This window comes from Octodon degus, unplaced genomic scaffold (genome assembly GCF_000260255.1).
Source record: "Octodon degus isolate 3935 unplaced genomic scaffold, OctDeg1.0 scaffold00016, whole genome shotgun sequence".
NCBI classification, from domain to species: domain Eukaryota; kingdom Metazoa; phylum Chordata; class Mammalia; order Rodentia; family Octodontidae; genus Octodon; species Octodon degus.
The window spans coordinates 11,658,798-11,685,837 of record NW_004524592.1 but is presented as its reverse complement, the minus strand read 5'-3'; the positions used below and the strand labels follow the sequence as shown (position 1 = coordinate 11,685,837).

Below are 27,040 nucleotides of genomic sequence, written 5' to 3'. Positions count from 1 at the left end.
ACTCAGCAAACAGTGATCCCTACTCAGTGCCAAATACCAACAAGTAGTATAAATCCAGCAGTGAAAAGTCAAAGTCATTACCTCTGTGGTGCTCACTGTCATGTGCAGGAGATCAAAAACAATGCATGCGGACCTTTATAAAAGAAACAAGAATACAGTGAGATGAAGTGTGGGCCAGGTAACTTAGCAGATTAAACTGCCTGCTTAGGCAGACGTGGGAGATGAGGGGGTCTGATCCCTGGCAGTGCTTGGGAGGATGAAAACAGAAAAATCACTATGAGTTCAATCTGTGTAGTAAGACCCTGTAGACCCTATATTAAATACATACAATTAAAAAAGAATACAATGAGATAAAGGAAAGGGGTGCGCTATCAGGGCACACATCTCTGGAGGACTGAAGGATGCATTTAGGAATGAAGGATGAAAAATGGCTACAGGCAAAGCTAGCCAAGAGTATTGCAGGTAGAAAAAAGAGCAAGTATAACAAAGGCCCAGTGGCAGGAAAGAGCTTGTTGGCTACAAAAACCATCCTGTGAAACCAACAGCATAAAAAGACTCATTTCTGGCAGAGGTCTTGGGCATTTTCATGTGTAGACCCAAATTGCAAAGAATAGGCACAGCTTTCTGGCTTAGAGGACCTGAGTTCTCTGATGTAGAAGTCTCATCACACTCAGTTTGTGCCCATTCATAATGGTGGATGTTCCCTGGGGCTAGGTGTCATGCTGCACTGAAGGAAGGGCTCAGCATGGTGGATCTTCCAACACAGTCTGAGGACCCTTCTGGGAAGTGTTGAGTATGGGCAGACTTAGGACACTAAGAAGCCTCTTTTTATGTTTGTCCAGTGATGAGTACAATGGATGAAATTGTTGTTTGTTCATCTCTTTCCTGTGTACTGTTAAAATTAGTTCCACCACCAAGATTTCCACACTTCAGATGTGAATTTAGGAAAAAGAAATCAAGATTTTGAAGCTAAGAAGTAAAGCAGAGAAAACATTCTCTAGATAAGTGCTCTACATGCAACTGTCAGAATCCTTGTGGTCAAAAATGAAAAGATAGTGAGAGAACTATTTTAAAGAGAAAAGAACCAAGAGTAAGGATGGCTACACTGGCTCAGGAAAAAATAAATAAAATAATAAGAGGTAGTGCTAAAGCTTTGAAAGGAATTTTTCATTTGAGAGAGATTATGAATAATGAAATGCAAACATAGTACTTAATATGTCTGTTAGCTTGTTTATGTTGCCTTCAGGAAAAATGAATAACATGTTAGGAGAGGAGCGGCTTTTCCTATGTTACCCTACTTCGTTATCCTTGGGGTAAAGTGCTGAGTCTGTACCCCAGATTACTTCACCAAACAAACAGTAGCAATTCAATGCTGGTTGCAAAGCCATATTTATTCCAAGATCACAAATTTCCTAAGCCTCTTCACAAATGAACCGGACAACATTGAAATTTCTAAGGAGATTTACTCCAGCTGTAGCAAATCCTTAATAATAAAAAATTTCCCCAAATGAGCCGGTCACACGGGAGGTAAATGAGACATTCTGTATGAAGTCAGCATGTCATTTGTAGTGTGCCCTTTGTATAAAAAGCCCAGCCAGAAGGCCGTGTGGTTAAGCGGGGTTTGTCCATGGGGCAGGAGCAGGACACTGTAAGGAGAGAGGAATTCAGCTGCCGAAGTGCAATTGTGACTCTGAGTTGCTTTCACCCCAAGCAAACCTGATAGAAAAATCCATTTTTCTAAGAAGTTCAAGAAAGGGCTGATTATTTGCTTCACAAAAGGCTTCACCAGAGGGGTCCTTTAACAAGCTCAGAGAATGAATGTATAATACGATTAAATTAAAGGAACCTTTTTTTCAAAAGTGCATTTCCTTACTACACATGTATGTAGACATGTGAAGCTGTATTTGTTGGTGGCCACATTGGACCAGTGGATTGCGGGCAGTGGACACACTGAGCAAATTGAGGCAGCTTGCAGTAATGGCATTTGTGGGAACCTTGCCTTTTGGCTGGTTTTGTTAATCCCTTAAATGACTGCATGGATGATTAGCCAACCACTTCTGAGGAACAAGCCTGTATGGGGCAGGGCGTCTCTGTCCTTCCTAAAGAAATTGTTAACACAAAGACTAGTTACAATATTTTTTAAAAACCTATTGAGGGTGAGCCATGTGCCCAACACTATTCTAGGCATCCCGACATGCCCTTTGACCTTCACACCAGGTATGTGAGATAAGTGGTGACGGGAATGATGGTGATTGATGCCCTTGTTTCAGAGACCTTGGTGTGTCTCAGCTATTATACTTGGAAAAAAGATATTTCAGAAGAGTAGCTATACTTTAGATACTTTTGACTTCATAAAAAAGTAGGCTCATCTTAAGTAATTCAAATTATAGAGGAAAACAAAGAAAGTAAAAATTACCAATTATTCTACCATTCATGTAACTTCACACTTAAAATTTAGCATGTAGTCTTTTAGATAGGAAACAAATGTTATATAATGTACTTCTAAAAAATCTGCCTTTTTAAGTTAACATCATAAACAGTTTTTTTTCCGTAAAAACACAAATTCTAGATCTGTAGCACCATTGACTGTGGCAGAAAAATATTTTATTTCATACAACTTACTACAATTGATCTTGTTTTGAAATTCTGTATCATTTTTATTGCTGTTTTTCTCTTTGAAATTAAAAAAAAATTGAATCACTCACCCCTAGGGTTGAGCTTTTTGACATCATGCTATTTATACACAAAGCATCTTCTCACTCTTCACATGCTTTAAAAAAAAAATGTATGCACGAAGATGCAAATACATCTTGGCACAATTGCCTGATTATTTTCTTAGGAAAATTTTCCAGCAGAAGGACGACTGGATTAAAGGCTATGTACATATTAACTTTTAGCACATTTTGCCAAAAATGCCTCCTAAAATGTTTGAACAGATTTCCATCCTGCTTACTGGCTCTGTCTGTGGGGTCAGTTATTTGTGCCCCACAGCTCAGCCTCTGAAGTGGGTGTGAAAATACAACAACCACATTGAAATTTCTTAGGACACAGTAGTAACACTGCACAGATTAGTCAGTCATTTAAATCTCTCAGTCCTTGGAGAAAATCCTAATATCCCTATTTTACTCTTACTCTCCCCATTTCTGAGACCCAGAAAGGTTCAGTGACTAACCTGACAGAACCCAGTTGGTTGTGATTAAGCTGGATCCAAACCCAGCCTCTAGGTGACCTGGGGCTGCCCGGTTAGTAAATAGGCATGTGCGCAGCTGAGGCCTCCCTGTCACTCCTGGAGAGGGCCTGTACCTCTCTTACTTCAGGGTGGAAATATTGGAGGGCTTTTCCAGAAGATCTGGGGAGTTTCCCCTGAAAGCAAACACAGCATCTTTTACTTTCGCTTTGGAAACAAGGAGGCCTGCCACCTCCCACACCAAAGTCCCAGACAGTCCCCCACCCAGGCTTTTTCACCTGCCAGGAAATCCCAGGAGCCCGCTCAACTTCCCCAGACTGGAGTCAGCTTGAAACTCTTCTTTGAGCTGTGTGAGCCCGCCTTCTAGGTCCCAGAAGGAACAACTCTTGGTCCACTCCTTTTTCTTCCTTCACAGGCCTATTCATTGGAAGTGGCTGAGGAATCTGAAATATGGCTCCCACGGGCTGGAGTGAGGCCTTGGGCCTCTCCAGCTCGCCTCAGCCACTTCTGCAGACAGCCAGCTCCCGCTGCTTCAGCTCACAGAGCTGCAGGCACATCCCAGGGGTCACATTCCCAGCCCCTCTCTCCACCTCAGGAAGAGATTTCTTTAAGTGTTATTTTAACAGGTTGATGCAAAATAAACCCAGGAGGGGAAGCTAGAGAGATGGATGGTTTTAGCAAATTAATAGCACAGTGGTCAGCAGTGGGAGAGTTACTAGTGGGGGAGAAGTTTCACATCTCAGGAGTTGTGACAAAGATGTGACTTGGATCCTAGCAAGGGACACAGCCTGGGCAAGGTGAGCACTGCCAGAGCCTGTGCCATAGTTGAAAAGAATGTGTCTGTTCAGATAGAGGGGCACTGACTGCAGCAGCCAGTGAGCTTGGCCTTGGGAGAGCAGCCTGCCCTGCCTCTTGCTGGGTCAGTAGTTGTATGCACATAGACGGGGTGCCAGGGATTCTGCCCTGCTTTAGAAGGATGGCTTCTATCACCCTAACTAATAAGCCACTGGCTCCTTTTCCAAATGTGGTGTTGACTAGATGCTGCAGAGGTGAACTTTGCAGTCATCTCAAGGAGTGAGGTGGCCCACTGGTGTGGGAGCCTTGTCACTCTCAATTGAAATTAAGCAAGAGGAAAGAATGGCCCAGGAGAAAGTTGAAACAGGGAGGCAGCAAAATAAGTATCTCTGAACCCTCTGTAGCATATATAATTTTATTCTGCCTCCATCCCAAACTTCTGGAGTAGATATTTTTCCTCATTTTACAGAGGAGAACATTGGTCCTTGAAGGGGTTCAAGGAATAACTTGACACAGAGCTAGGGAGAGACTCAAGATTCAGAGAGGCCATAATGGAAATAAAAATGGTGCTAGGGAAAAAAGCCAAGTGTTTGTTTTATGATCTTGGACTAACGCTGCTGCTCTAATGTGCGCAAGAGATAAGGGCTCCTGCCCAGCGTGACTTTAATGAAGCAGCGCAACTTCCTGTGGCTGCTTGCCTTTGACACTATGTTTATGGCTCTGAAACACCTGGGTGGCTCCAAGTGGATGGGGAAAGCAGGAGGAGGCATCTTTCTCCACTCAGGCTGATCTTCTGTCCCTGTCTCTTTCTCCAACCCCATGTAGGTATGACTTCATTGAGATTCGAGATGGGGATAGCGAGTCCGCAGACCTCCTGGGCAAGCACTGTGGGAACATCGCCCCGCCCACCATCATCTCCTCGGGGTCTATGCTGTACATCAAGTTCACGTCTGACTACGCCAGGCAGGGCGCAGGCTTCTCCCTGCGCTATGAGATCTTCAAGACAGGTCAGTGGGAGGGGTGCAACATTCGGGAAGGGCGGTGGCTTCGTCCTCTTGAAGGTGGCCAAGGGAAACAGTTTCAGGATGTATCTGAGATGTCCCAAGGTTGAAAGCTGTCTCGGGCCATGGTGCGACATGAGGGAGCAGATTGAGAAAGAGAGTGGGAGGCTCCAAGTAAGTGGAAACAACACTTACTGAAAGAATCTGACTTTCTGTATTTTTTTCCTCAATCAAACTAAGCTGAGAAAAAAGCAAAATTTAATTGAACTTCCACTGACTTCACGGCTTAATGTTGGCTTTCTTTGGAGCTGCAAGGGGCCGGAAGACATGACCTTCTCATTGTTTATAGGCCCTCAAGAGCTCACCATTGTCCCCTAAATAGATCACCCTGTAGCTTTAAAATTAGTCTTTTTTTTTTTAATGTATTTAGCACAGGGTCTACAGGGTCTCACTACACAGATAAGACTCCTAGTGCTTCTTCTGTTTTCAGGCATGCGCCACCACGCCCAGTCTCAATTGCTGTCTCAGCGCACCCCCGGGCGTGAGGCCAACACAGCAAGCCAGAGATCGAACCCCAGTCCCTGCGCATAACTTAGCAGGCGCTTTAGTCCACTGAGCTATCTGGCTGGCCTTGTAGCTTTAAAATTAAAATATGGCTCCTAGAAATTCCCCTTGGCTGTCCATCCTATTTCCTCTGCCAAGTATTTCTCCTTATCAGTGATGCAATCAACAAGATAGCAGAAGAGGACAGATACAGTGACCACTTGATTCCAGTAGGTCCTCCTTAGATTCCACTAGGACTGACCATGGACCAGTGTGTTTCTATGACTGAGGACAGCAGGTGTGCATTCACACGATGCTCCCCAAGCCGCATATCCTTCTATTTGATGGGTGGCACCCTGTATCCTGAGGCTGGCTGAGCCTGGCAAATCCTCCAGTTATCTCTCAACCTTGCCTGCTCCCCACCACAGAGGCAATGGCTCCATCTCCCAGGGCCTCCCCTCTGCTGCAGCCTGAGTTTTACAGCTCTCGGATGGAGTCTGGTTCAGGGGAAAGCTGTCAGCTCTGTCATCGAGAGGCCCACAGCCGGCGCCTGTTGAGTTCAGTGCAAAGGGAACTATTCATATATATTTTCGTTTTCATTAAACAGTTCTTGAAAGGAAGTAGTAGCTGCTGAAAGCACTTCTTATATCCACTCTGTCTAAATATTTGTTGGATTGGTCTGAGAAGATGGAAATTAAATAAAGGAGAGGGATCTTCAGAACCGTGTCATACTAGTGTGGGAACCCATGCTGTCACAAGGTGCGGGTCCCAAGATAGTCCATCTGTCATGAATTTTCATGACTTTTTGGCCACAATGGAGTCATAGGGTACTGAAGATATGTATGTGAAGCTTGGCGCTGGGATGAGGACCCTTACTAGCTTGATCCATGCCTTGAGAGGGCTGTGCAAGACCTAGATCAATGCCATCAGCACTGATGGGACATGGCCTAGAAGGGTCAGTGGGAAGAGGGGAGAGAGAAGGAATAAAACAGTGTTTCACCCTCTTCTAGAGAGGAGGGCATGTGTGTAAACTCTGTCCACAGCACACATACAGTTGATGTTGCTGGATGAACCTATACGTAAGTTGAAAAGAAAACTGAGAAAAATGAGTCAATACTAGGTCTGCAGGTATGATTCACATGCTGTGGTTATAAAAGTAGGAACAATCAAGGAGCTCTGTAGAGTCTTATCACTTTGCATGGTCCCTAGTGCTAAATTTGTCACTTGCCTCCACCATCCTGGAAAAGTAGCCCAGGCAGGATCTTCCAGAGACCTGGCCAAGGGAAGCCAGAACAAGGGTGAGGGGCCATGAAAGCTCACCTCCCCTCACTGTGGCCAGTCTCCTGCCTCCCAAGTTAGTGCTTCACACCACAGGATGCTGCATTCTCTCAAACCTCACCGGATAAGGCGTAGGAAATCTACCCATCATGCACATTTGGAAGGAGGATATTAAAAGATAAAGCGCACAAGAAGATATCGTAATTCAACACTGGTATTTGGACGACATGCTGAAGTGGAATTTTGAATGAAGCAACAAGTCTGTGAACTGCCTAGAAACCATGGAGCCAGCCAAGAACGGTGGGTGGCTTGGCCAGGGGCACTGGGCAGCCTGTGTCCAGACTGAGGTTGCCTTTAGAAGTGACTGTAGCAGTAACAGCCCTGCCAGCCCCATGCTTCTGAGGATATGAATGAAAGCAGATGAGAGCCCAGGAGCTTCTCAGGGCCACTCCCACCTGCCATTACACCCATCTGAAAGGGCAGCTCTCAGTGTGAAAGCCAGCGGTGTGCAGAACTGATGCATCCACAGTTGGACCCAAGCATGTGATGCCATTGAGCCATATCCCAGCCCTTTTCATTTTGAGATGGGCAGCAGAGTGAGTTCTGTCTGAGATGGTGTAAAAGTTTTGGAAATGAATAGTGGTAACCGTTGTACATTTTAAATGTACTTAATGTGCTTGAATTGTACATTTAACACTTTTGATATATAAATTTGATTAAAATAATAAATGCCTGGAAAGCTATACACACACATACAAAAAAAAAAAAAAAAAAAACTCGTATATGCACAAGCATGCAAACTCCAAACCTAAGAAGTTTCAGAAGATGGGTATTCTTCTTGGTGCCACTTGTACCCGTGTTTCCACGGTTGCAGTCCTGAGAGAAAACATACAAAGTTTACGTCAGCCACAGAACATGAAAGAATGGGTGGGCTAGCTGAAGAAATCCAAACAAACACAGCTATGTTTGCTAATCGGATTCATAAAAAGAAAGAAGGGGGAAACTGTAAACACAGAGACACAAGCAGCCTCACACACAGCCGTGGCAGCCTTTCTTTGGCAAGGCTGTGCTGCAGAGTTACACCCAGGGTTGTCCCGAGCCACAGTGCAGAGGGGAGAGGAGTCGTGGCTGGCAGGGAAGGCTCGAGACTTGGCACAGGAAGTACAAAAGATCCTGTGCATTTGCCGGCCATCCACCAATAAACAGTAACCCAAAGCCACTCAAACTCAAAAGACTTTGAGTCATCCAGTCCTCAACACAGAATCTTGCATAACAATAGAAACGTGTTTTGAGTTTCTTTTTTCCAATGTTTCTCTAAACAGAGTCCAAGATCGGGTTTTTGTTATTTTTTCCTAGTGCCCAGTGGCATTTCTGAAAATGCAGTTTCTAGTCTTCACAGGCAGACAAAACCTGAAGCATCCACTGCCCTCACTGTCTCCTTTAGGACCTAAGTTCCGCTTCTGTAGTTGAGCCAGGCAAGCTCTGGATAAGTCCATCATGGTTTCCCAGTTTTATATGTGTACATGCTTCTTCCACGTGCAAAATTACTATACAGTTTTCAGTGGGAAAACACGCAGCGGTCACTTTTCCATGCCAGAGTTCTTTGTTGTGAAATCATGCACTGCAGCCCAAATTCCCCAGCGTCTACGGGAAAACGTTGAGTGGACCCGAGTATTTGTTGACTGAGAGTTTTTTTTTTCTAAAAAAAAAAAAAACTTTATTCTTATAATGCATAACAGAAACAGATCTTGGACTGCACAGATTACTGGGAGACTCAACTTTTGTCTTCTTTTCCTGGACTTTATTCTTCATATTGGATATTCAGCTGCCTTTCTGATGTTTCAAACATGGTATAGTTCAAGATAAATATATGGGCTTGATAGATAGGTTTGATTTTTCAGCATAAAAATGATAAAATTGGGAAATGTTTTCCTGAAGAATACAATTCACCCTTCAGTACCCATGGCTGAAAAATTCCTTCTAGTAATGTAGGATCCAGGACCCTGGAAAGTGCGGATGGCCTGGACTCACATTCTCTAGGCCCTGCCCAGACTCACCGAGTATCCATTGTGGAATCCCTTGTCCCCCACCAATGAGAGAGACCAAAAGAAGAACCCAGCCTGAATTCCCTACTTCCAAAAGAGAGGGAGATTCTTCTGCCTCCTGAGGAAATGACAGTAGGACAACCATGCTGAGAGTATGGGGATGCCTTTGCTAGCTCTTGGGCCAGAAAAGAGACCTGTGTGAGCTCCCGAAGTGGCCCATGTGGAGAAGGCTACACAGAAGCCGCAAACTCTAACCTTGTCAAAATTCCTCTTGGCCCCCTGAGGACCTGCCAGCTGGCTTGGCTGTGTCAAATTGCATCATCCTGGGCCACTGAGGAGGCCACAGGACTTTGAGGCCCATTGGTAAACAGAGCCTAGGGGAGGTCACCCCTCTACTCCCTCTGGACCTGGCTGCCCTCTCATAGCCCTGGAGCCTGCCCTGCCACTGCCAGTCCTCCGAATGATGGAGCACAGAGCCTCCAGAATGTAGCACTTAGAACTTCCAAAGAAGCTGTGAAGGTTCCCTCACTGCCCAGGTGCAGCATGGGAGAACAGAGGAGGGGACGGACGGACGGATGGATGGATGGATGGATGGATGGATGGATGGATGGATGGTGGGTGGGTGGATGGATGGAGGATGGATGGATGGATGGATGGATGGATGGTGGGTGGGTGGATGGATGGATGGATGGATGGATGGATGGATGGATGGATGGATGGATGGATGAGGGATACTGGAGTTTCCTGTCCTGTGTGCCCCCGCCCCACGGATCTGCATGCCACCTTTTCCAAGTCAGACATTTACAGCTTTTCAGAAAGCCATCATCAATAAAAAGAGGCGCCTGCTCCACAAGCTACAGATGAAGACATCGCTGCAGGCTAAGATCGGCATATTGACATCACGTAGTTATATTTCAGCAAGAACCCCAGAGGATACTTCCTTCCAGTAAACACCTGGTTTATTGAGAGTTTCTGTGGTTTATTTTTTCTTCATGCTTAGTGTCTGTTATCTTCCCCATAAATACTGCTTCTTACCAAATGCAGCGTTTATATCAACTGACTGAACTTGTGCTGGGTTTTGCTCTGTGTATCTGTGGGTCCAGTCTGGGTCTCCCTACACCCAGGATCTTTGTACAGTTTTGCGCTGACAAATGGTGGTGGGGCGAGGCCCAAGGGCTCTTTCAGTAGCACTCCACCTAGAGGCTGCGCGAGAGCTGGCGCCTGTAATCCTCTCAGGAGCACCTGCTGTCGGCCAGGCCTGCACCAGACTGAGGGTGTGCGCGCAGTAAATCAGGCCACCCCTACGCATCCCCAGAAAGTAGACACAGAACTTAGGAGAGAAACAAGGCCCTCCCCACCACAAAAGAGCCAGAAGCCCTCCGAATGTCGATACACTGCTGCATTTTTCCAAACTTGCTGCTGGAGCGGCCTTTAACATCCTCGGCACCCCACTGTGATCCGCCAGCTAAAAACATCGATTGTTAATTGTCTGGCCATTACAGAGCTGCTCGTTTTAATATAGTCATGACATGAATGAGACCCAAGCTCCCCTCTGCCCCTCCCCTGAGGCACCTTGGGTCTTGAAGGGAGAAGGGGCACTTAGTTGGCTGTGGTACAATGGGGGCTAGTGTTGAGGTCAGCAATAAATAAGGGGTAACATTGTTTTCCCTGCTGGCAACCAGCAAGCCTTCCTTAAGGATTGAAATAATTTACATTTCTGGAGAGAACAGCTGAGTAATTGAGAAAGAAGACTCTGTTCCTCTTTGCAAGACCTCTTCTCTCTCTCTCTCTCTCTCTCTCTCTCTCTCTCTCTCTCTCTCTCTCTCTCTTTCTCTTCTTGTTTTCTCTCCTCTCTCTCTTTCCTCCCCTATCCCCCCATTCCTCTATTGCTACTCTTACTCTAATGTGTAGAACAAGCCTAATGTGCCTCCCTAACTGCTATCCTAAAAAGGGCTGCTTGAGGGCTTGAAATGTGGATAAGGACAGCAGCATAAGGAAAGTACCAGATAAAGAGGGTAGTGGATAAGGAGAGTTGTGTGCATTGCTCCGAGGGCCCTTTAGTAAAAACAAAAGCCTCGTGAGTAGAGGGATTTGGACCCAAACATTTAAATAACCCATGCAACAGGGGCAGCAAAGAAAGCCTCCTTCTTAATACTGAAGCTCTCTTTGGCACACAGGCTCTGAAGATTGTTCCAAAAACTTCACCAGTCCCAATGGGACCATTGAATCTCCTGGGTTTCCTGAAAAGTACCCCCATAACTTGGACTGCACTTTTACCATCCTCGCCAAACCCAAGATGGAGATCATCCTGCAGTTCCTGACCTTTGACCTGGAGCATGACCCTTTGCAGGTGGGAGAGGGAGACTGCAAATATGACTGGCTGGACATCTGGGATGGCATTCCACATGGTGAGTGACATCACTGCCATAGTTGGCTTGGACTTTGTGAATTGCTTTAGTAATCACAAGAAGGAAGAGTAAAAGTTCTCAAGGGAACAGGATGACTTTCTCTTCTTTATCTCCAGTGATTGGTTTGAGAGAAGTTACAGAAAGGTAGACTGGTTTTTTTGGAGATGTTTTCTTTAGACTGAGAAGATGGAAAGTCCTTAGGGTGATGTCCTTTTTCAGAACAAGTTGTCAGATTAGAAAGTGACTCTGTGGCCAGGCTATATGACCCCCTAGAAAGACTCTAGAGCCACACAGGCTGCTCTCAAATCCTGTATAGCCTTAGAAAGCTACTTAACTGCTTATCTTTGTCTTAACTACGTAAGTTGGTTTGTATCACCATCATTATTACTGGAATGTTGTTATTAATATAGTAGTATATGCTGAAAAGGTGCATTACTTGACACCACAATAAGTTTGAGAATCAAGGTGAATAACAACACAGACCTTGGGTATGGTCATTATTGGAAAGGAAACGAATCATTCACTTATATAGTTATTCTAAGTATTTTCCAATAGAAGGGAAACTTGCTAACTAGGCAAGAACATTTTCATCTCCTAGGAAAAGCATAAAATTTAATCAGGCAGCTAAGGCTTGGGTCCCACTCTGGTGCTTGTAGTAGTGTGAACAAGGCAACATCATATCTTAACTCCTCTGGAGCTCAATTTCTTCTTCTGAAGGATGAGTATTGTAATGACAGCTTTCTGCTCAGGCTGTAAACACAGAATGAAGCCAGCTCATCAAAGTACTTTTTAAATGTGCAGAAAAACCACTAGGCATTGTTCATCTTAGGTTGTTACATCCTTAAAAGTACATCTTAGGTTGTTATGTCCATAAAGAGATGGGTGGAAATGATTTGCACCATCCAAAGAGATGGGATGACACACAGTGATGGGAGGGGACAATGTATTGAAAATCAAGTTTCTGTTTTTTCTTTGTCTTGCGTGTCCAGTTGGCCCCCTGATTGGCAAGTACTGTGGGACCAAAACACCATCTGAACTCCGCTCGTCAACAGGGATCCTGTCGCTGACCTTTCACACAGATATGGCGGTGGCTAAGGATGGCTTCTCTGCACGTTACTACCTGGTGCACCAAGAACCACTGGAGAGTGAGTTGGAACATGGGGGCGTCAGAACTGTAGGGTGCATATGGTGGACCTCTGGGAGAGGCGGAGGTAGAACCCTGGAGAAGTAGCTATGGCATCTGACCTGGAGGAATCAGAGCCACATCCTCTTAACAGGCAAAACATCTCCCAAGAATGATTTATTCCCAGGCAAAGTCTCATAGTGCCATCCAAGTTCAGTTCCCTCATCTATGATATAAAAGGGAATAGTTAGGATATAAAAGGGTATAGTTAAGATCTAAGATGTTTAAGCCTAGTGCCAGTTTTCTCCCTCTCCAGGCCTCAGAGGCCAGTGTCACAAATTTGAGCTATTTCAAAGCTATCTCTCTTTCTCTCCTCTCCTCCGTCCCTCCTTCCTTACCCCCCATCTCTGTATTTTGATACTAAACATCTCTGCCTTTGGTTGAGTTTCATTGGCCAGACAATACAATTGCTTAAACTTTGGGAGCTTTTCCTATAGGCCAGGCATGTTGTAAAGCATTAAAAACTGTTGCTCTCATGGAACTTGCAATGTAGGCCATGAACGTCTGGCCCCTGGGCTTGTCTTCAAGTCTGCTGCTCCTGGCCATGTACTTCAGATGTGCTGCCATTTCTATTCAGCAGAAGCCTGGCGATCTCTGTAGGAAAGAATAAAGCATTTTAAGGATCTTAAGAGCTAGGGAAATCCTACCACAGGTGTGGACAGCTCACTTCTGATTTAACTATAGGCTCAGAAGCCTGACCTACAGGAAAAATCTCTGGGTTCTGCTCCAGACTTAGCTTTTTTCATGGAAGTTGTGTGATTTTAAAACAAAATCAAAAATTAGTGTGACAAATTATAGCAGGATCTGCGAATGACCAGTCAGAGCCAGAGATCCAATTTGATACTATGAAAATATTGACCAGTCTCTACGGCATCCAGGGAGGAACAGCAGTTAGAGGCCAGAGTGAGTGACTTCTGCATCTGTTTTCCCAGGCAGGTGGGTAGCGGACTAGAGTGTGACATGAATATGCTCCTAAAAGATCTCCCAGAGACAGGTGTTTATGCTTTGTAAGTCTGTCTTCCGTGCCAGAACTCATGAGATAGTTGGGTAAAAGAGAGACTCAGGAGTGCCTCCTGGGTGTTTATGGGTAAGGCTGTCTTCCCACAACTGAGCAGCCCACCCAGATTGCCACAAGTCTATCGCTCATCTACCTGTAGGGCAGCCACGGTGCAGCTGGCATCTGAGAGCATCCGGAGCCTGCAGGGTATCAGTTCCTGTATTTTAGATTGTATTTTTAATTTGTATGATGATTCTTATTTATCCATCACCTAATTTCTTTTAGGTCCAATTTAGTTTCTTTCAGACCCAGAGGGGTTGTCAAGCTCCCCTTGCTACAGTGGTTTTTAAACTGAGTCTATAATTAGAGTCTTTTAGATAAGGCAGTGCCTGCAATGACTTGTCCCTAGAAGGAAGCAGGGGGTGGCGTTCAGGCTGAATCACCTCACTCTGCCCTTGACCTTCTCTGCTCCCAGACTTTCAGTGCAATGTTCCTCTGGGAATGGAGTCAGGCCGGATTGCTGATGAGCAGATCAGCGCCTCCTCGACCTATTCCGATGGGAGGTGGTCCCCTCAACAAAGCCGACTCCACGGTGATGACAATGGCTGGACCCCCAACTTGGATTCCAACAAGGAGTATCTCCAGGTACTTCCTCAGACAGCAAGCGCATACAGAGTATGTGTGTACTGACGGGGCAACAGAGTGGCCCCACAGCTGCAGCGCACAAAGTGCCCAAGGAGACAAGCACAGCATACTTGAGAACCCCATTCAATCATTCATCTTCCGAACAAGTATGCATACCAGACACAAAAGGATTGTGCCGGGCACTGTGCTGTGTGCAGGGATACATTGATGAGTAGGGGGTAGACAGTCCATACCCTGGTGATGAAGGGGTTTGGGAGAAATTCCTTAGCTGGGATACTGTTTGCCCTATCAGTATCCAGGGAACATTTATGTGTGGTTGCTGGTCTCTCTCCTGCTTGGCACAGGAGGGGCAGCAGGGACCTGGGGGGAAGTGTTTTCACAAGGGCAAGCTGATTGGGTGGCAGCTGAATACGGCAACTTCTCCTGGTCTTCGCTACTTGGAGGGGGCCCTGCCAGGCAGGTTTTGCACATAGCTAGCAGGAGAACACATGGGAAAATGTCACTGCGGGAATGAAGCGCAAGTCGCCCAGATGCTCTGCAGCATCTTTTCAGACTATTGTTTGCTTTCCCTCTGAGCAAGTCTTGCAGCTCATGTCGAGTAGTCTTCCCGCACTGCATCCAGGAACGGTTCTCATCCTCTGGGAAGAAGGAAACAGAGGAAGAGCAAGCTGCAAGTCCTGTACTGGAGCAACATCTGCTTTTCTGACAGACATAGACAGCCCTGTGACCCACCGACAAGCCTGTCGTAGCTCTGATGTGACATGGTGACCTCTGCTCTAAGAAGCATAGTGCAGGCAAGGGAGAAAGATCACTAGGAACTCCGGGGAGCCCAAGAGTCTCCAACAACACACCTCTAAGGCCATCTGTCACTGTCTCTCCTCTCTGCCTCTCCAAAAATTCTTTTATCTTGTAAAGCCTCCAGAAAGTTCTCCTTTGTTACTGACAGCCCATTAATTATACTCCTTAATTTTGGTCCTTAATCACATACTTTTCCTATTGCTATCCACCTGTTTCTCATTCACACAGATGGCACCGCACACTCCTTTTTAATATCTTATGGTGCTGTGGACATACTGAGTGCCAGTCAGTCAGTACCTGCCAAACTGAGTTTCACCCATGTGCAGGGGCTGAAGTTTGGTCACATGGAGGCTGCCATTAAGAAACACCACGGCCGGTGGAGGAAGAACATTTTAGCAATTTCCAAATGGGTTTACACTGGAAAAGAAGGCACCTTAAAATTTTGGCCCTCCTCCCTGGAGACCAAAAGGTCAGGACTTGGTGCATAAGCCTAATTGCTTGGGCAGGCTCTGTATGCCCTCTGACCCCTTGGTGACCTGAGCAACTAAAGACACAATGGCATGAGGGAGCACGGGGATGGGAGGCAGTTGTGAGCTGTGACTTTTGCAACCAGGGCATTATAAGTGGATTGGATTGAATTAGACTGGATTGGAGCAGAGCGGGCTTAGCCGTGCATTGCTACTTTAGAGCGGCGTCTGCTTTCTCAGCCCAAGGCAGGCCATAGTTTAATAAGGAAGGATCACAATTCTAGATGCTCAATGATTAGGAGAAACTGAATACTGGCCATTCAGATTTGTGGAACAGGAAAAGAGAGAAAAGTAATGAAGTTACATTTCGAAGTGTCTGATTCAGTGTCAAGGGAGTTGAGTTTAATTGTCCAGTGGAATTGCAGACTGAGCCTAATTATCCATATATCTCATGAGTCACACACTAGATTGTGAGCTAAGTATGACAGTTGTGTCCTTTGTAGAAAAAAGCCAGATGCTGCCCCTTGTTGAGAGTGTTGGGCCCCTTATCTTCCCCTTCCTGTCTTCCCAGGTGGACCTCCGCTTTCTAACCATGCTCACAGCCATTGCAACACAGGGTGCAATTTCCAGGGAAACCCAGAATGGCTACTATGTCAAATCTTACAAGCTGGAGGTCAGCACCAATGGGGAAGATTGGATGGTATACCGACATGGCAAGAACCACAAGGTAAGCTATGTCCCTACCTCTGAGGCAGTCTGGACGAGTGTAGGAAGGATGTGACAGCAGGAGATTCAAGTGGATCCCACACACGAGAGAAGGCCTTGTTTACTGAGGCTCAAATAATTGGAGGTCAGAGATATGACAACCCTGAAAATCTTCTCTTGTATGCTAAAGCAGTTGGAAAATACCATTTTGTTACTTATAGTCTGACTATTGTGATATTGCACAGGAGAGAGGGAGGGAAGAAAGGAGGGAGGAAAAGAGGTTGCAGAGCGTTCTCTGACTACAAATGAAGGGGAAAATGTGTTCCACGTCCATGTCTTCCCACACAGGACTGACTGAGCATTTATGGCCTGAGTCCCTTACCCATGCTGTGTTAACAATCACAAAACCACATGAAGCTGCAGTTTAGGAGTTACTGAGGTCTGGAAATGAAAGAGCACAAATCCTGAGAGGGAATCACAATGTCTCAGAGAAAAAAGAAGACAATAAATAATGAGACAAACTTCAGTTCATCAGGACTGGGATCTGAACCAGCAATCATGCCTAGCAGTGAGGCATTGAATCCTCTCGGCTGGTGTCCTTGGTGTCTACAGCTCTGGGATGTGTGGATGTGGGGCTTTTGTTGTCCACAGGGACAAGTGACTGGCATTCAGCTGTCTTAGGATACGTGGCATTCTGGGTCTGCAGCTGGTGATATGCTGGTTGTAATGCACCAGGCATGGAGAAGGCTTGTTGGAAGTAGCTCATGTGTCACCTGGGTGGGACATAGGGTGAGATGGGACCACTGCAGGCTGTGGCTGGGTCTTGGGTTAGGAAGCATGTGGTGTGCTGGGGGTTCCCAGAGGCGGGTTGTCCTTCCTGGGAAGGGGGCTGGGAGTGGGTAGAAGGGTCCCTTCCTCTTAGTGCTACAGTTCCACCAGGCCTCGGCTCTCTAGGTCTGAATTAACAGAATAAGGCACGTGTGGCCAAAGAGTTTACAAAAGGGAATCTGCTTGGCTCCTGTCACTGTCCCAAGGCAGATTGCACTACAACTGCTGGTACAACTGGAAGCCTTAGACCCAGAAAATCCTGAACTTTAATGTTGGCAGTTGTATTCAGGAAATGTGCATTTTTAAAGGAGTGGGTTTTTTTAAAAAATTAAAATCGCCATAGTAACATGGCAACATTCAAGTGAAAATCATGGTTTCTGGATATTATCAGGTCTCTCTCTCTCTCTCTCTCTCTCTCTCTCTCTCTCTCACACACACACACACACACACACACACACACACACACACACACACTTTCTCCACTTCCCTAGTAGGGAAAGTGAGGCACTTGGCAATAGACAGACACCCCACCTTCATGTGTGGGCCAGGTCTGGTTTCCCACTGACTCAGTCTCAGGAAGGGTTGCCAGACGTCAGTGGGGAATGGCAAGTGAATGGGTGCGGGGAGATCTGGGCCTGAGGTGTCCTCATTCAACCCCACTTGTACCTTTTCACACAGCTTTTTGACAAGAACCCAGTGGAGCCCAGAAGTTCAGCCTGTGGGCCTGTGCCAGCCCTGAGCAAGGCGGTCCTGGGGGAGAGGACCGAGGCTCACCTGACCGTCTCCCTGTCCAGGCTCAATGACTAAGCAGTGCTGGCCAGAGGGATACTGTAGCATAAGCCGGTTTTAAAAGCACACAGATGGACTGGGATGCTATTTAAAACACCATTTGTAGGAAATCTGCTTTTGGAAATACCTTAGCACTGCACATTTTGATAGAATGCTGTCGTCTTCCCTCGCTTTATCCCTGTATCCATTCTGCAGGGAAGATGTTCCTGCGAACTGAATTTAGGTCTCTGGTCTTTAGCATGCTTCCTCTCCAGTCTTCCTACTGCAAGCATCCTCTCTCTTTGTTCCTCCTCTTGCCCTTGGCTCAATTTCCTTCCCCAAGTAACCAACCGGGTAACGTTCAGTTTTAGTTTTAGTTTTAGTCTTAGCATAATAGTCGTCCCCAAATAAAGGGATCAAAGCAGAAGCAAGGCCTCCATTAGAAATGTGGCCTCCCAGTACTTAATAGGCAGGAAAATGGAGAGCCTGCCAATTAGGCATTGCCCTGCTCAGCTCCCTCACCTCACCATGCGTTGGGGGGGGGCGGCCAGCAGGCCTTGCCCACCCTTCCCTGCAAGGGTGCCCCCCACTGCCCATTCATTAGCAGATCTCCCCCAGATAGCTGTGTTTATTGTGCAGACTCCACACTGTTCGCGGTGTGTCTGTACAGCTCTCCAGGCTGTTGGGGTTGAAATAGTTGAGTGAACCATGCCAAATAGATTTGTCAGGTCTACTGCAGTTTGATTTGATGCCACGACAGGGGAGGCTGGGTGGAGAGGAGACTGGGGGGCAGTGAGAGAAGATTTCATCTATGCTGGCGTTACCACCAAGTTTCTCTTTGTGGCCTCCGGACACTGGGCGCTGGGCCAAGCTAACTGGTGTCAAGTGGTGGGCATGAAAGCAAAGCTCAGATGGCAGGACCTCAGGAAAGCCAAAGCAGAGAGAGATGCAGCGGCCCTGCAGCCAGCTCACAAGGTGTGCAAACTCCTTCCCAGCACACAGAGAGCGAAGGGGGCATTGTGACATTTGGGGCCGAAAGTTGGAAACTCACTTTCAATTCCCTTGTCACAGTCTACACCAGTGCAGAGTATCAGAGACAAGGGAGTGGGGAAAATCAGAGAAAAACAAGATTAATGAGCACACAAGGTGGCAGGCAATGACTGTGCTACACCCCTGCAGAACATTATTTGCAATTTGGACTCATGCTGGGTGAGGCGAGGTCTGACTCTGTGGGGAAATGACTTTTTTCTCACTATCAGGAAGAAAGGGAAAACTAAGAAATTGTTCAGGCTCTCTCCTCAGTCTCTTTCCACCCAACAGATATTCATGAGTTTGCCTTTGAGAAAGCTAGTCTGGCTGTTGCTGAGGGGATTGTAAGCATCCTTCTGGCGAAACACAGCCTGGTGACGCAGGCCATATGCGCAGCACATCCCCGAGTCCGCCAGTTCCACAGGCATAAATAGGAAACCTATGATTTTCATGTAGGGCGGGCCCTTGTCATGCATATTTATGGCTTAACCACAAGGCCAAGCACTCAGCCCCTTGATGGAACCCATCTCCAGCCCACGTGCGCCCTTATATTATACAAATTGCTTCACATGGAATTCTTCAGAAACCACAGCAGAAACTACTGCTTTGGGTTTTACCAGCTGTGTGAGTAACATCCCAGACATAGACGTCTTGTGGCCGGTGCAGTGGTAGAAGCTCAAGTAAATGTGTGTAATTTTAAGGCGCACACAGCCCGAGGGGTGCACAGAAGAATGGGTGGTGGGAGGCCAGGCTAGCTGAGGTCCTGCCTCCTGAGATTCCACTCCCCTGAGGCTGCCTTGGAGAGGAATAGAGACAGGGCTGATGTCAGGATAGTGAGACCCAGGCTGTTCCCCTTACAAGTCTGAGCAGAATTCTTCCTTATTTGGTCAGTGTGGGCAGCTCTTTCACTGACAAGAGCTCAGGTTACCTTGTCCTTCGTCATGGGGTTATTGAGCTGTTCTCATCTATTTAAAAATAAGTTAGGAGGGCCAGTGAGATAGCTCAGTGGACTAAGTGCCTGCTTAGGCAAGCTCAGAGACCCAGGTTTGATCCCCCAGAGACCCAGGTTTGATCCCCACACCACATGCCATGCCAGCCAGGCTCCTGGGCTGGCTGAACCAGGACCAAGTCTGGGTATGGTGGCGTACACCTGTAATTTCAGCACTACAGAGGCTGAAAACAGGAGGATCACTACAAGTCTGATCTGTGTAATGAGACACTGTACCAAATACATTAAAAAAATAAATAAGTTAGGGACAGAAGGAGGGTCGTTACACCTTGGAATACAGATTGAAGATGGAATGGTAAAGAAAGAGAAAAGGTTTTGGCCCACTAGTTTTCAGAATCACCCTATAATAAGTGGCAGGAGTGCTGTAATCCAGTAAAAGCAATCCTGTGTCATGAGTGCCACAGTGGACTGTTGGTATCATTGAAAGATCTAAAAGGTTTGCCATCACTGCTCTAAGCTCATCGTATTAACACAGTGATGCCCTCCAAGGGGCCCAGGTACTGCTCAATTGCTGATTTACTGCTTCAGAATTTCATGCGCTGTGTAATGAAAAGTGTCAGAAACCAAACAACTTGCCAGAGGCAGTGAAGTGGTGGAGTCCCAGTAAGGGCTCTTGCTCCACTCTTGGCCTCCTGCTGGATGCTTGGCCTCCTGCTCGACCTTGGCCACCCACAGGCTGCCGCCAGCCTTGCTCCTCTTCTTGCACCCTGAGGGAGATGGGCTTCCTGTTAGTTACTCTCAGGCCCAGAGGCACACGTCTTCCTGGAGGGCTCAAGTTCTGGAGGAGAGCACTGCATCGCCTGCACCGCCTAGAGCTCTGGGCTCAGCGCTGTGGTGTCCGGGTACCATTGCAGTTGTGGGGACGCAGAGTTCAAAGAAATTGCTCTGTGTTTGATTTGGCTACATCCCTTCAAAACAAATAAACACCCCACTTCAAAACTCCTCTGTCCTATATTTGTTTTCTAAATTAAAACAAATCATTTTAAAATCAGAGACTTGGGAGGAGAGTGTTGTGTCTGAAAGCCAAACCTCCACATTAGCTGGCTAGAGTTAGAAGAACTCGAGTCAGTCTCCTAGAGATCTAGCTAGTCTCCTTCAGATCTTCGGGATGATGCACTTGTGACCTGGGCCACTTTCCTTCCCAGCCCTACGCCTGGGTGACCCCGTGCCCCCAGAGCACCTGGAGATCTGTGGCAGAAGGCCCTGCAGAGGTGGCATACTTAGCAGCCTGACCTAAAGCCAGAAGCCTAGCCAGGACCATGAGAAGTCCTCTCGGCCTTCCCTGGGCCTGAGCTTGCGCTGCCTTGGATTAATGTGCTGCATCTTAGCCTCATTTTTCTCTCAGAGGTGTAATCACTCCCCTAGCTGAAAATTTGAATTTTCAAAAGGAGCTTTTCTTGAACCTTGAGGCAGTTGCCTAATTTACTCTTACTCTTTTTGTGATAGTCGTTTTGATTGTTGTGTAAAGATGAGCGATTCAAATCACAAGAAGGGATCAGCTTTCAAATGTTATCACATTGTCCAACCATGGCTATGTAGACTCTGAAGAGGGCTCCTGCCCTTTCCAAGCTCCAGTCCTTCAATTTATCTGTTCCTGTCTATTATAACTGAGAAGAACCCAGATGTGGGGGCCTGAGATTTTGCTTGGGTGTTTCATTTCCTTGGCCAACCCTAGTAAACCTAGGTAAGCATAGAAGGGAGGACCGGATGTAGTGGATGGCACCGTCTGGACTGCCACCCGTCTCCGCTCTGCAGTTGATGAGGCATCACCCAGATATGCATGTAGGCATCGGAGCACTCCAGCCCCTCATTCCCTGTTTGTGGCTCGCTCTCTGCCCCCTTGGGATAGAGGCACCATCTTTACTTAAAAAGCTCCAAACATCAGGGTTAGGGAGGTGTCTGGGCAAGGTGAGCCCATGCTTTTCCCTCCAGCTTTTCTGGAGGATGTCGCTGGTCCTTGTCAGCCTGCTCATCACTGTGATATCATGTTCTTCCCCAGCCTGCCTCTTCTCCAGCCCAGTCCCTGAGCTACCCTCTTTCCCTCTTCTCCCCGATGCTTTCCTGTCTCAAATCCTGAAACCCTAATCCTGTTAGTAGGCTGTGTTCCAGGGCTCAGTGTCTCCGTGGGGGTAACATAATCCTGCATTAAATCTAGAGGCCCACAAGGCACTCACAGATGGGGATGTGCACGTCCCACCCAGCTCCACTCCACCCCAGAAAGGACCATTTGCTCCTGTCTGATGACAAAAACAGCCCTAAAGTAAAGGAGGAAAGCAGAGGTCATCAGAGTCATAAGTGGGCCTTTGCCTGTTAGGGAGCCTCTTTGCCTGCCCCCATCCCTACCTTCCCTTAGTCTCTGACTCCCTCCCTCCCTTTCTCTCTCCTCTTCTGTCCCTTACATACACATGCACAGGCACACACACACATACCTTCTGATTCTATCTAGCCAGATTCTATCTAGCTAAATTTCCACATCTACAGAAGGAAGGCAGCTTTAAAAAAATTTTTTTTAATAATCTTTAAGGGGGAGTTTTAAGAGTGAAATGTCAGGACCATGATTTACAAGCAGCGAGGAAGAAAAGCCCATCCCCTCTGTCATTTTCTCCCAGCACAAGCCCCCTGCCCCCACCTTGCCTATTTGGTACAACAGATTAATTAAACAGGATGGCGTGCATTGATTAACAATTTATTTTTATGTGCAGACCCATGGCTGGTTTCAGAAAGGAGGCAAGAAGCAGGTGGGAGGGGAGGACAGGCTGTTGGTGTGGCACCAGGATGAGGCGGCACTGTTGTTGCTTCTGAGATGTGTTTCTACACCGTGACAGTGGCTTCCCCATTTTCTGCCCACAGTTCCCACCACCCTCCCTTTTTGCCTGCTTTGTTCTCCTCCTGCTTGACTGTCTGTGCCAATTTGATTGTAAAGGAGAACTTTGGATGCAATGAAACATTTATTAGTGGCAAAAAAATATATTTTTTTTTAAAGGTGAAGAACATCTCATGCACAATTTCTACCTCAAGGCTTCAGCACAGGGTTGTCTTTGAAAATGTTTCCTACTTTCTTCACAGTCCCTGGAGCTAGGGTTCAGATATTTAGAGCAAGATAGAAGTAAACAGTAGGTCACAGCACAGGCAAGTGAGAAGATGGGTGTGTGCAGGCAGAATACAGAAGCCCTCGTCAAATCAGATGCGGCACGTGGAGCTGAGGCCCGATGCCCACCAGAGGCCCTCAGCATTCAGGAAGGTTAAACAGCTATGCAACAGCTGGCCCCGTTCAGTCAGTATCTCTGCTCCAAGGAGCTCCAAGACCTGGCCCTCCGCAGCAGACACGAGGACATACACGCAGCACCCACGCCACCCTGGACACCTGGATGCTGATAGCAAAGATTAATGGTGGAATGACGATTCAGTGTGTAATCAAAATCTGAGCTAAGTTAGTACTAAGAGCAACAATTTTCTAAAGCTATGATATGGGTGGTGCAGAGTTGACATTTGTTATAGTTAAGCACTTCTGTTGTGAATTATAAGATGCTACTTTTTATAAAGCCGTATTTCTATAGAGAAATTTAAGAGTGGTACAGAACTCATGGACTACTGAATTAAGTTTTACTGGATTTTTGTAAATAATTATCTCTAGAACTTGCAATTGAGGATTCATTACACTGTGATCAATTTCAAATACTTTCTAATTCGAAATATCTAAGCAAATGAGTTGTGTCTTTCCAAGTATGTGTTGTGTTAGGCAGTGTCAATGTATTTTCTAGGAATAATGTAAATATCACCTGTTTAACATTGAGTGCAATAAATGCAGAAGTATCCTTAAAAGAAGACTAGTGGTGGACAGGAGAGGGGCTGAGACCATGCAGAGAGCTCCCACCCAGGGCCTGGGCAGGCCGCGCACTGTGCCCAGCAGGGTCAGAGTCCCAGTGTGTTCCTCAAAGACATGCGGAGCGGAGGACTCCACAAGAGAGGTGTCTGCAACCAAACCTGGACAAGAAGGGGGACAATGGCCTCAGAAAACATCAGTGATGGTTGCTCACTAGATATTCCTTATCTTCTGTAGAAGAAACGCATGTTTATTTGACACTACCTCGCACAGTCTGTGCGGTCAGAGCCTGTCGATCGTTGGGCATGGTCAGCACACTCTGATTATCCTTCCTTGGGGTGGGCGGTAGACGATGAACGAACTGGGATGTCAGACAGCAGCCGGTTTGCTTGGCAGATGCCTCCTCCCCCAGAGGTGCAAATCAGAAAATCCATGGAACTCTGCTGGGTTTTGGATTCTGACTTACTGAAAATGAAACAAAGGTCTTGAGAATCAACTGGAAATTGTTGGATTATGTTCAGAATTCAGTGAGGGACCAAATGGCTTATCCAAACCACTGTGTGCCCTGAATTGTTTTTTCATCCTGGTTTGGAGAGATGCGTTTGAAGAAATCTTTTGTTCAACATAGCTTCTTTTAAAAAAACAAAAAACAAAACACAGGCATGCACACATTTAAAAAGTATGTGATCGTCAATCTCCCCAGAAAGATGGAGTCACCTTGAATATAATCCTTGTTTTTCTTTTGGGTAGTAAAGCAACTGTATTAATATCTTTTGTTAAATGCATAAAAAAAGTCAACTCCAACTTCCAGCTTTTAATGTAGATGTTAAGAGTCAATCATTGTTTCTGATATATGTCTGTCTGGGTTTAATACATATCAGCACAGCCTGACATGTATTATGAGTTCTATGCACATATCCTGGCAGAGTCACTACAGCCTGATAGTGTGTGATCTCAAGGTGGGACCCCGGGGGTCTATGGGTGTCTGAGCTTGAACTCTCCTGGTTGTCTAAAGGCCCATTTATTACTTGTGACCTGGCTTCTGCTCCAGCATTTGGCCTGACTCCTATACAAGCGCTGGAGCCAGCCGAGAGAGCTGGTAAACTTCATGTCTATCTGCAACCTGATTATCGACTTTATTTTCTTGAAGGAGAAACCATAGTATCTAAGGTTTATTGATTTGCCTGTAGTCATTCAGTGAGTCGGCAGAGAGTAGACAATAAACCAATTTCCTGGCATGGTTTCCCCATGCATTCAGCCCCTTACCTTGCATCGTCCAGACTGGAAGCCAAGATTCCATCACAGGGAATTTGATCAGAAAACAAATGAAAGGTGATTCTAAAACCACAGAAGCATTGAGAAAGTCATAAAGATGTATAATATATGATAGCATTTACCATCTATAAATAGGGGGATGCAGGGAGGAAAATAGAGACCTTGTAAACCCATTGGGTCAGGAGAAATAGGAACTACTTAATATTTCATTAGAATGGATTTTCATAAACTGCACTTTGATATCTTTGGGTGAAAGACAGTCAGTAAGGACTGAGGCGATGTTATTCATTACTTATGGTTATTAATAATTTGAATTGTTATTGAGCCAACATACCAACAAGGTATGTTCTCTGAATGGGGCACTCACTGTGCATTCTAGGCAGTAGCTGAAGTGTATTAAAAATCCACAGCACTCGCTTACAAGAGCACTTAGTCTACAAGGGACAATAGGTAACTAAAATATCCTCTTAGAAAAGCTTATGTTTGCTTCAGCAGCACATATAATATAAAGTGGGCACTCCTGGAACAGTTCAAACCACAGAAACTCTTGTGAAGAGAGATGGGAGAAGCCAGAGGACAGATCCCAAGCTCTTCACTCATCAGAGAGGGAAATCGGCACCTCAAGGGTGTAGGGATATTTGCCCTCCATATGAGCTAATTATCAGCAAAGCCTGGCTGCAGGTTCCTGATTCAGTGATGGGTCACAGTGTGCTGCTGGGCTTTGCTTTTGATCTACTCTGCCATACTCAGAGCAGAAGCTGCATGGAAATTCTGAGAGTGGTATCATTCATTCAGGTGTGTGAGGCACAGAGGGCAGGCTGAACATGAGATCAAGTGCAAACCAGAAAACAGTGAGGAGCTAGACTCAGAAACGTGAAGAACAGCTCGAAACCAAGTTTCAAAAGTCTTTATTTGATCCTGAGGTGGGGGAGTGAGCGAAGTAGAATTTCAGAATGAGCTTCAGGCAGACATCTGTGAGAGAACAGTGGAGCTTACATCCTCTGTGACTGGTGCCCCATGGGCAAGGACCTAGGGCTTGAAACCTGTGGCCACACCTAAGCACAGGCAGACCAGTCTCTCCAAAGGTGCCCCCCAGCCTTCTCACAAGGGCTATTCAGATGTACAATCAATTCCTTAAGGAAGAAGCAAAGGAGAAAATAACTGGGTGTTCACTGTCAAGGCTGAGAAATGAAGAGGTCAGATAAGATAAAATTGGATATTAAAAACACATAAAGCGTGCTGTGTTTCTAAACAGTACCAGCGTGATGTGTACGCTTTGGATTAGTAGTAATAAGCAAGTTCAGATTCACTCAGCTCTCCAATTAGATATCCATGTGGCAAATAAAACTTTTTCCCTGATAGGAGCTGCTTGGTGTCTCCTACCAGAACCACCCCCCCCCCATTACCCTCCCATCCAGGGAGTATCCAGAGGTGGCCCCACTGCTCTCAGCACCCGTCCAAAGTCAGCAAAGTGCTGCATGTGTCTCTTGCCAAAACAAAGCAAAACAAACAAAAAAGGCTCTGTCCCATTCTGGATTCTAGGAGGGCTGAATTCATCTCTTTTATTGGACGCAATTGCTCTGTTCCTTTCCTCAAAGCTAGGGAGCACTTTGTCCATACAAAGGAGGCCAGAAATTGGAGTGACAAGGCCAGGACGTTGCTGGGCTTCATGCCTCCTCCAGTGGTCACTACTGTCCAGGAGAAGCATGGTGTAGGCCACAACCTTTCCCCGCAGGCCTCCTCCCAGGGCTGTGGCTCCAACACTCCTGCCCTCTGCATGGCTGGCCCTTGTCCCTCCACCATGACTTGGCCTTCTCATTCCTCCTCAGCAGGAGAATGGAAGCTGGGAGAGGACTCCTTGCCCCATGCTTCCTGCTCCTGGCATGGCTGCTGAGGGGACACTATAGCCTGGTATCAGAGTGGGGTGCTCCCCAGGAAGCAGAGGCAGCGGCAAGCAGGGTAGGCTATGTTGGTGCACCCTAACCTTGGGAGGCTTAGCACAAAGAACAATGATTTAAACAATGGTGGACCTGCAGGCACCTATCTTTGAGGGTTCAAAGTTGCCAAATGGTGGTATTTAGGGTTCATGGAGAAAGGTCCACATTGAGAACATCTCAAGAGCTCTCTGCTTCCGTGGTGGGATTATGCAACTTGACTTCCATTCTGCCCATGATTGGGGACCTTATGGACACTGTGGCTCCTAGCCAATTACATAAATGATGCAAATTTATTAACAGTTAAGAGTCAACCTAAAAA

The 27,040-nt window shown here is 46.4% G+C and overlaps 1 protein-coding gene across 5 annotated transcripts in view; it reads left to right on the top strand.

Moving 5' to 3' along the window:
- Positions 1-27,040, top strand: part of Nrp2 (neuropilin 2) — a 113,306-nt gene that overhangs the window by 28,984 nt on the left and 57,282 nt on the right. For all 5 annotated transcript variants that reach the window (XM_004626643.2, XM_004626644.2, XM_023710142.1 and 2 more), the window contains exons 3-7: positions 4,808-4,989; positions 11,027-11,257; positions 12,247-12,402; positions 13,913-14,082; positions 15,919-16,074. In XM_004626643.2, the coding sequence (XP_004626700.1) occupies positions 4,808-4,989; positions 11,027-11,257; positions 12,247-12,402; positions 13,913-14,082; positions 15,919-16,074 (895 nt within the window). The remainder of the gene's footprint in view (positions 1-4,807; positions 4,990-11,026; positions 11,258-12,246; positions 12,403-13,912; positions 14,083-15,918; positions 16,075-27,040) is intronic.